We start from the raw sequence: 10008 nt of genomic DNA, 5'->3' as shown, positions 1-10008 counted from the left end.
CAGCTGGTGAACTTTATAATATTCTCTGTTTCTCAGCAACATGCATCCAAATATTGCTTAGAGAACACTCATATTCTTGCACAATTGCACCCAAGCACTGATTTCTAGTTCTGGAACAGTCACCCATCCATCAGTCCCAAGGAACACTACTTCTGCCTCCTGGAACTGGACACAGTGGTCATACGGATCAGACTAGAAACCTCAATTTTCTCTGTAAAGGCCAGGTAGTACATATTTTTGGCTTTGCAGGCCATACTGTCTCTGTTGCCCACTTCTCAACTCTACCGTTGCAGTACAAAAGCAACCATAGACAATGACATTGTGTAACTTTATTTACAAAATGAGTAGCTGACTACAGTTTGCCAGACCCTCCTCTAGAAAAGGAGTGGATATATTATTGAATGATCCATAATGATCCATAAGGGAACCCAAACATACATTATTGAAGAGATGCTAGATTCTCTAGGTGACGCCAGGTCAGTTCCAGTATTTGGACCACAGGCATTTGCTCCCCATCTGAGGAGTTCCTTCACACCACCTCCAGCCCTCTCCACCGGTGTTGTCCCCGTGCGGCAACACACAACCTGCTCACTTCTCTGTCCTCATAGCCCGTGTTGCTTAACAATCCCATTCAGGCTCATCTTATTGGCCCCTAACTTTCATTTCTTTAACTTATGACTTCTAGAATTTGCCTTTAGCTCTGAACACCAAGACCTATGAAAAATGTGTTTAATTTTAGGGCTTCAAAGAACTAACAGCAACAACAAAAGAAATGTATATATTTAAATGATATAGTTTCTTTCTAGTCACCAACTATTTTCTCTCCTATTTATCATCTCACATACTCAAGGTGAATCTGCTACGCCAGCCCCAAAGTGTCTCCAACACACCACTCTGCTTTCTTCATTAGCCTGAAATGTCCATCTTTAAAGTCGCAGTACAGTATAGCAGAAAGAAAGCATACTATAAACCAGATACCTATATTCTTGTTGTGATGCGCTCCAGTTTGGGGCACGTAGCTACCATGCATGTTAAAGCATGTCGCAGGGAGTAGTGCTTCCCACTTGTCCTTCAGAGGAGACACGCTGAGATAACCATTCCCTACCAGATGGTGAAAATGTAAGTTTTCTGAGGAATATTTTATTCACTGTTTCCCATATTGAGAATATAATTAATATTTTTTATTTTTTTTACTGTTTTGAAAAAATATGAAAAACATTTATTTTACAAATGAGGAAACAATTTCAATGAAATTACTTATTGAATATCACACAACTGGATATTGCTGAATCAAAAGTGAAATGTATGCTTCCATGTTCTCAATCCTCATCATTTTCTTTCTTTTAAAAAAAGATTTTGTTTACTTTTAGAGGGAGGGCAAGGGAGGGAGAAAGAGAGGAAGAGAAACATCATGTGTCCTAGAGATACATCAATTGGTTGCCTCTCACATGCCCCACCGGGGGAACTGGCCTACAACCCAGGCATGTGTTCTGACTGGGAATTGAACCCACGACCTTTTAGTTGGTAGGCTGCCAATCAGTCCACTGAGCCACACCAGCCAGGATTCATTTTATTTATTTTTATTGCACTACTTTGTTCCACTTTTACTTAGTGTAATGTCCACATTAGTCAACCACAAGCTATATTGTGAACCTTTTATAAAAGCAGAATCATCATTAGATGTTAAAAAAAACACTTGATCATTGTTATTTAAATCTTTTCAAATTAAATATCCTGTTGCATTTTGCTTGTATGTGGAAACAATTTTTTCTGTAATAAACTTATATCCAGCAATCTTACTAAATGTATTTATTAATTCTAATATACGTCTGTAGATTCTTCGGGATTTTCTACATACACAATTGCCCATAAGTAATACCATTTTATTTACATTCTTTTCAATGTTAGCTTTTTGTGTCTTTCTTTCCTTATTGCACTGGATAGGAACTCCAGTACAGTACTGAATAGAAATGGGGATAGCAGGCATTCTTATCTCTCTTCTGATCTTAGGAGATAAAAGTTCAGCATTTTTCCATTGACTATGGTATTAGTCTCCAGTTTTTTGTAGAACCTCTTTGTCAGATTAAGAAAGTTATCTTCTATTTCTAATTTGATGAAAGTTGTTTTCAGGAATAAGTGTTGGGTTTCAATAAATGCTTTTCTGCATCTATTAATTGATAAATTTGGTGGAGTTTGTTTTATTTATTTTATTCCACCTTACACCATATATAAAACACAGTGTAACAGCAGAAGGTTAAAGAATACCATATATAATATAAAACTATAATTTCTTAAACAAAATAATTTCATAAACAAAAGAAAAATGACCCAAAGCAAAAACTCTCAGGGGAAAATAAACATATGAGATTACATTACATTAAAATTAAGATTTTCCTCTTCAATCAAAGACACCATAGATAAAATTAACACATAGGTGAGAGAAGAAATCCACAAAATCCAAAATTTACCCGGCATCAGCATCTAGAATGTGTGGGGCACACCCGAAAATCAGGCAGCAAAAGTACGAAAAGAAATAGACTAGAAAATAGTCAGAAAATATGAGTTCCTAATTTACAGATAGAAAATTGGAATGTCTGACGAGAATGAAGGATGCCGAAGTTCATGAGTGACCACAGACGAGGTATTTAAACGGCCGTAAGATGCCACGGGGCACAGATCCCGTGTGACAGCAGGAGGCTGGTGGTGATAGCAACGGCTGGTAAGAACTCACCACTGAGGAGCCCTCCTCACAGGTGCTGGTGAGAAGGTAAAGGGGTGGAGTTTTTCTAAAGAGCAACCCCGAAGTCTGTAGACATCTTCTCCCAGGTTCACAGGGGAGGAGCACACGATGCTTCCGTCTGCAGCAGCTGCAGGCAACGGACGTGCAGGCTAAGGGAGTGGTGAGTGGGACGTGGCTCCCACGCTGGGGGTCTGTGCTCAGTGGATGCACATTCAGTGAGGCTCAGACGCATACTGCTCAATCAAGAGAGTAAGAAATCAAATACAACCTTCAGCAAAATGCCATGTCTATACATTACAAAAAAAACATAGAAAATGAGACTTTCTACTTTTGAAGGATGCACATCATCTAAAAATGATATTTAGATATCATTAGATATTAGATGTAAGGACAAACACCAAATGCCTTAATATATGCAACTAATCTGGGAAAGAAATGAACTAAGACCTTGGGGGTAAATAGTAAATATAAAATAAAAAAGAACATTTTGCACAGGCCAGGGATGATATGGTTCTATAAACCTTGGAATGTGTTCAATTCTATATGCTGAAGTCTTTAAAACAGTGTGTGATGGCATTTACAAATTATGTATGTACATTTAGGTGCATACTTTCACAGAGACAATGGCACATTATAAGAACAGAAGTACTTATTCCAAGTATTAATAGTGGTTTTGTCTGGTCGTTAAAAATGATTGTGATTTCTCTCCTTATACTTTTTTATGTTTTCTGAATCTCCCTCAATAAATATTCTATAATTAGAAAAAATAAGAATCTACATGTTTTAATTAAATAAACATTGCTACAGGGGGAGGAGAAGGCAATTTTAGGCAACTTATTCTAAAGAGGTGTTTTCCCCCCAGTGGAGTCAGAGATTTCTTTTCTCTGCAGGAGCAGCACGACCGGGAGGGCCCTCAAGCAGGGCAGTCACTGGGAAGCCCAGTGCCTGGGAATGCAGCGCTCTCAGGGGTTTGCCAGTAGCTACCGATGGAAGCAATCGTTTACAAAGGCCAGGGTTTCCACAGAATGTTTGTACAACACACTCTAGGTGTGTCAGGTGTCTGTGATATGACCGTATTGCTGTGTGCCAGAAAGCCACGAGGTCAAAGGGTGGCCTGGATTATCACTTAAACCCTTTTTATTGTGAGCAACCACTGCTTCCCCAGGCATTCACGGATTCACTCCTTGGCTACCACACACTGTTTTAAAGGTGAGTGATCCAATGATTTCATTTGTAATCTTAATCTTTCAGAATTGTAGATTGTGTTTCTAACAAATTTATCCTTTCACGTGTAAAACACATTAACTTGCATTATTGCCATTTCTTTGTCTTTTTGAAATTAGCTATAACTACTTTGCTTGAATTTTAAAAGACCTAAAAGTTCATGTTTCCTACATAAATTTTCTTTCATAGAACTACCTTGCTCTTTAGGATTAAAAATTAAGCAAACATACCCTTAGCGAACAGATTAGGCATGTGCTGGGGGCTCCTCAGTCTATATTAACAGTGGCAAATTATTTCTTGAGCTCCTGGAGCATAAACAGAAGGAAAAAAATAAGACATAGGAGATTCAAAGAATTGACAAGGAAAGGGAGAACCTGTATCTGAGAGCAAACCAGATCATCCCGCAAACCTGCTGGGGAAGATGCATGGAGCTGCCTTGCAGACAAATTGGTCAAGGGAGGGACCCAGGTCAAAATCAGACAGACTGCACCCTACACGAACGTTCTCCAAGTGCTCCCAAGTCATTTCCAGTGATTCAATGGGATCACTGATTTTTAGGGTTCAGGAGGGGGTGACAGCGATGAGAAACCTGCAGAATGGCTACCTTCTCCCTGGTCCCGCAGTGGAGGGTTTTCTTAGCCATCGTCTTTTGTTCCATGTTTGTATGGAAACCAAGTGGTAATGCCTAAAATGTCCTCATATAACGTTAGGTATCTCCAAATGCCTAGAGATGTTAAAAATTAACAAATAAAGAACCACTTGATATTATATGCTGGGACATGAATAAAAGAACTTAGTGAAGTAATTATATTTATTGGAATGAAAATTATTTTTTTCATGTAAAATAATTTCTCCTCGTAGCAATAAAATGTTATAAAAGGAGATGCTACCAATTGTCTCTTTTGTGAGCATCCCCTCAAATGAGAGGCCTTGACGTACCGTCTCACTTTAGAACAGTTTCTCATCGCTTTGGAACAGTTGTAGCCAAAGAGGAGATCAGGATATTGTTTCTGGGTTCTGTGCTTGCAGTTTCTGATGGTAACTGGAGTAAAATCCGCCTATACTCTCCAAGCTTTGGGGAGTTAAAACAGTGTCTGCCGAGAACTGAGAATTGGTAGCCTCTTGTAATTCAGTCTTTCCCAGTCACTTACAAGCTGAATGCACATAAAATACTTTAAGAATTTGTTCTCTCTACGATAGAGAGAATTATTCCGGGAGATACCCATTTCTTCAAAGTCTAGTAAGAAAAAAAACAAATAAACAACAGCAACAAGAGCCAAACACTCTGTTTAGATTTCCTTGTGGAAGCAGTCTTGTATGAAAAGACCCCAATTCGGGGCTGGGGTGATGGGGTGGTGGTCTGTTTAGCAATTAACCTGGGAAACTTTACATTGTTTAGAAACTTCAGCTCTCAAGGGCTATAATTGCATAAAAAGTATATTTAAATTTAAAAAAAGAAAAAGCAATATTTGAATGTGAATGAATAGAAAAAGTTTTGGAAGTATATAATCAAAGTGGTAATAGTGGTTACTTCTGGAAAGAGAAGGTAGAAATGATGGGTAATAGAGAAATAATATATAATATTTTCATTTGTATGAGAAAATGTATTCATCTCATACTTGTATAATTCGTAATTTTTTAAGAAATTACCCTACAAATTATACTCCCCCTCCAAAAGAAAAAAGAAAGAAAAGAAAAACAAACCACCCTGTCTGAACTTGGGTCTGATGTTTAGGCCTCCTGCCCCTCTCTCTGATCACAACCTAAATTCTGTCTAAACGCTCTGGTCCACTCTCCCATGGTGCCGTGCTGCGGAGGGAAACCAGGCAAGTTACTTAGCAGGAAACTGAAGTCAGCAGGCAAGTGCTGTGCTCAGTTTACTGATGGAAATAGCCTTGGACTGTAGCGGCTTATCTATGAGTTGGAGGGAAAAAGCTTGGACAGAAAACATGGGAAGCATCTTCAGTGTTTGTCCCCCATCCCCCGCCCCAACAAACACAGTGGATTCTATTTCTCTGTATCTCACTCGATGCCCAGCGGCACACAGTGGGCACTCGCAGGGGTGCTCATGCCACTTTGAACTGAAGGACACATTTAGCCATACGTCGGTGAGTTTGGTGGTTTTTATTCCAGCATTCTTCTCCGAGCTTGTAGGAAAGTTCAAAAAGTTTAGTGATTCATTTATTAGGAATGCTCTATTTTTTTTAGCATATTGGAGAAACAATTTTTATATCTGATCTCAAACTTCTGACTTGAACAAAAATGTAAAAAAGGATAAACCTCTTTTTTTTACTGAAATACTTTTTCATCACAACTAAGAAATTTTAAATAACCACATTAAAATGTGATCAGAAGCTCACTCTTTGAGACTCTGGAAGGAGCCATATTTCACTAAGGCAGGTTCAGAATATCTATCCAAATTTCAAATTTGCATATTGTTTGAGCCATTTTGCTTCTAGGAATACACCTGTTTACCCCATGGAGGCACTACAGAATTATGCTAAGATGTATTACAAAGACGTGTGTTGCAGTGTGTATGTAAACTAAATGTCCACAATTAAGATAATGGTTAAATCTAATGTAATAAACCCATTCGGAATAAAATTATGTTGCCATTAAAAGGAACTAAGTAGATATGCCCGTGTTGTTATGAGAATACCTTCAAAGTGTTTATGGAGTACAAAAAGCAAAGTGCAGAGGAGTACATATCATATGTCCTGTTTTAGAGGAATATAAACAATATATATGTGACTAAATAAATTACAAGTATTAAAAATTTATCTAAATCTCAAGAGTACCAGTTTTTTATTTTAATCAACTATCACAAGCTAGAGATTAACCAGATTGTCACTCTTGCTAAAACAATGAATGACAGTTGAACAGAAAAGTTCATTTCTAAAGTCTATACAATACCCTTAATCTGGCAGAAATATTAAGAGTAGTATCACAGAAGTTTCTGTAAGTATGGACTCAAATTTCATTCTTCAAATTTCATTAAAACTCATTTGTAAACTATTCTACTCAATCAATTTAACAATATTTATTATTATTTCTATACTTGCTCTCATTCTTCTAAATCCAAAAATAAACAAAACAGGCAAAAAAGAAAAAAAAATCAGCCTCCATGGTGTTTACCTTCTACTGAAGAAGGGGAAAGAGGAAATACTCGTTTGAACCTCAGTAATAATGTATACGTAGGAGGGGATGGACAAAAGGAAAAAATAACATGGTGGAGGAGGATGTGAAACACCCGTGGGAAATTGCAGTTTCCAATCAGATGGTCAGGGATCTGCTTTTATTTGTAAGATGCAAAGTAATGGAAAGCATATGTCTAAATCATTTTGAGCGTTTAATATCAAAACATGTTTTTGATCTTCATGATCTTTGATCTTCAAAGATCTTTTTGATCTTTGCTGAATTCAAAGACCCCTTCCCATGCATTGGAAAATGCATGACCAACAGCTGCAATTAAATTTGCAATACTCTTAAGTGTTATTATTAATTTTCAAAGCTAATACTGCGTGAGAATTCTATGCTAAGAATTGTTTTAAGGACTTTACATAAATTGCTTACTGAATTCTACCAGAAGCCTTATGAAAAAGGTAAAAGTAGTATTCCTGTTTTCCAGATAATGAAACTGAGGCAGAGAAATTAGGCAAAAAGGATTTTACTTCTTTAAGGGAAAGTTACTTTGTTAATTACAGCAGTATTTTCTCCATGTATTTAAATATGTTGCATATTTTCTTAGAGATATAAAGGTCAAAATGGCAATATTGTGGGGTGGAGATGGCCTTGCAAACTCCTCTCAATAATTCCCTGTCCCCAAGTCCCCACAGCATACCAGTGGGAACTGCTGGGTGAGGTTTCCTCTGGCTCTCCGCCACATCTGGAAAAGCCTCTGTGGTCTGCGCGGTAGAGCTCCAAGCACAGGGTGATGCTCCAGTAACTCAGTAATTAGTGTCCCTGTGAATTCAATGAAGGGACACACCTCATCTAAGAATGAGGAGTTGTGGGCTCCCAGTTGCCTTCCAGCCACAATGTCAATGCACCTCCGTGAGCCTCAGTTTCATCACCCGTAAAATGAAGGAGTTTAACCTGCAGATTTCAAAGGTCTATTCCAGCTCCAAGTTCTGTGACTCTGAAGGTAGAGGTAAATCAGAGAGTGCACTCTCTTTTTAAAAGTCCTTGGCTATTTTTTCCTTTTTTATTGACTTTATTGGGGTAATATTGGTTAATAAAATTATATAGGTTTAAGGTATACTATTCTATAATACATCATCTGTATATTGTATTGTGTGTTTACCTCCCCAGGTTAAGTTTCCTTACCTCCCCATTTACCCCCTTTACCCTCCTCCACCTCCCCCCACCCTCTTTCCCTCTGGTAATCACCATATTGTTGTCTGTGTCTGTGAGTTTTTTGTTTTTTGCTTTAACAGGTTTCCAGGATGCCAGGAAACTGAATTAAAGCTTCCAGGAAAATGGTCCTCACTCACTCCCCAGGCCCAGAAAAGTACGGAGAACTGAAATGTACTTGAGGCATCTGCCCACGCAAAATGAACAGTTGTTTTGAAAAAGTATAAGGTTATATAAGAATTCCAATTTTGAAATGAAATAGGGTTCAAATATACACTCTGTACTTTGTCTTGTAGCCTATCACTAACAGTTCAGGGAAATTTACTTGTACTGGGGGTTGTAGCCACAGGAATCAATGCTCTAAAATTCTTCAGAAATAGGATTTGTACTCATGAACCTGTAAGTTTATAAGCGTTAACTTGCCTTAAGAAAGGCAGGGAGATGCTGATGTTTTCTGAGATAATGTCTGCATTGCTAACTGAGAGTGATTTGTAGAGCTTTACACTAATATGTCTTTGATACATTCTATGTATCATTCCTTTCCAGGGCCTGGAGGCTCTCGAACATGGCCAGGCACTCCATCCTGTATTCCATCCTGCTGAGCGCTCTGATTGACAAGAGCCAAGCCTGTTACTGTGATCATTATGCATGGAGTGAGTGGTCCAGCTGCTCGAAAACCTGCGATACTGGAACCCAGACCAGATTCAGGTGGGGAGGGGGGAGCTACCTAACTTTTCCCACGTGCCCGGGCCACCTCCAAGACGAGTGTCATATCAAAAGTTCTACACTAAGCAATGGGGGGGAAACAGCGTGTCTCAGAATAAGAACTCACCAGTTTGGATGGAGTTTGAGGTCTTTTCCATGAAAGGTTGAATGAAAATCTATTTTTGTTCTCTCCATAAAATTGAGGCGTTTCTAAGAAATTTAGCTAAGAATCTGTGCGATATTTTCTGCTGACCATTGACTTAGCATCGCCACCCCAGCTTTTCATGGCATCAGCATATAAATGTCCTCGCCACCAGCGAGTGAGTTAACTATAGAGATTTTCCCACTCGCTGCAGAGGCCAACATGACCTCAGCCGAGCAGCACCGCCAGCTCGTATCTTGATGGTCGGCATGTGCGCAAAGGCAGGAAAACTGTGTTGGTTCAATCATATTCAGCAATCCAGTCTTTTCACCAATTCAGGCTACTTGTCCCCGGCAGTTTTTAAAAATCTGCTGGGTGTTTGTGCTCCTGTGAGTCGAGGGAGAGAGGCATGTATTTAATGTGGTTTAGCTATTGTAGCACTTTTTTAGAGATCTGTTTTAGAAAACGACTTTTGCACGTGTAGTGTGAGTCTCATTAAAATAACCAGTTGACTCATCCAGTACACCCTTCGCTAAGTGTGCACAGTCAGGCTGGTTTATAATAGTCGTCTACTGAAGGGCCCCTCAGTAGCTCTCTAAACCCCTACCACCTCGAGGGCAACAATAAACCCGGTTCCTTCCAGCCGCGCACTTCACAAGTCCACCCAGCTCCATAGACTGGTCTTGCTGCCCCACCAGTCACCTCTGCACAGGCCGCTCCCTCCGCGTGCCCTTCCCCTCGGTGCCTGGAGAATTCGCTTACATTTTTCAGGAAGTCTCTCTCACGTCCCTTTCTCTCCGAGTCTTTGCGCCCACCCCCCCCCCCCGCCCACTCTGATTCCAAC

The 10008-nt window shown here is 39.3% G+C and overlaps 1 protein-coding gene across 1 annotated transcript in view; it reads left to right on the top strand.

Moving 5' to 3' along the window:
- The first annotated feature begins 3847 nt into the window (after positions 1–3847).
- C6 (complement C6) overlaps positions 3848–10008 on the top strand; it is a 57671-nt gene continuing 51510 nt past the window's right edge. Inside the window, exons 1-3 of the mRNA XM_037063233.1 lie at positions 3848–3949; positions 8401–8474; positions 8864–9025. Of these exons, the coding sequence (XP_036919128.1) occupies positions 8443–8474; positions 8864–9025 (194 nt within the window). The 5' untranslated portion in view covers positions 3848–3949; positions 8401–8442. The remainder of the gene's footprint in view (positions 3950–8400; positions 8475–8863; positions 9026–10008) is intronic.

Source organism: Sturnira hondurensis, unplaced genomic scaffold (assembly GCF_014824575.4).
Source record: "Sturnira hondurensis isolate 20B ecotype Veracruz unplaced genomic scaffold, ASM1482457v3 Scaffold0014384, whole genome shotgun sequence".
Lineage (NCBI taxonomy): Eukaryota > Metazoa > Chordata > Mammalia > Chiroptera > Phyllostomidae > Sturnira > Sturnira hondurensis.
This window is presented reverse-complemented; position numbering and strand designations above follow the sequence as displayed.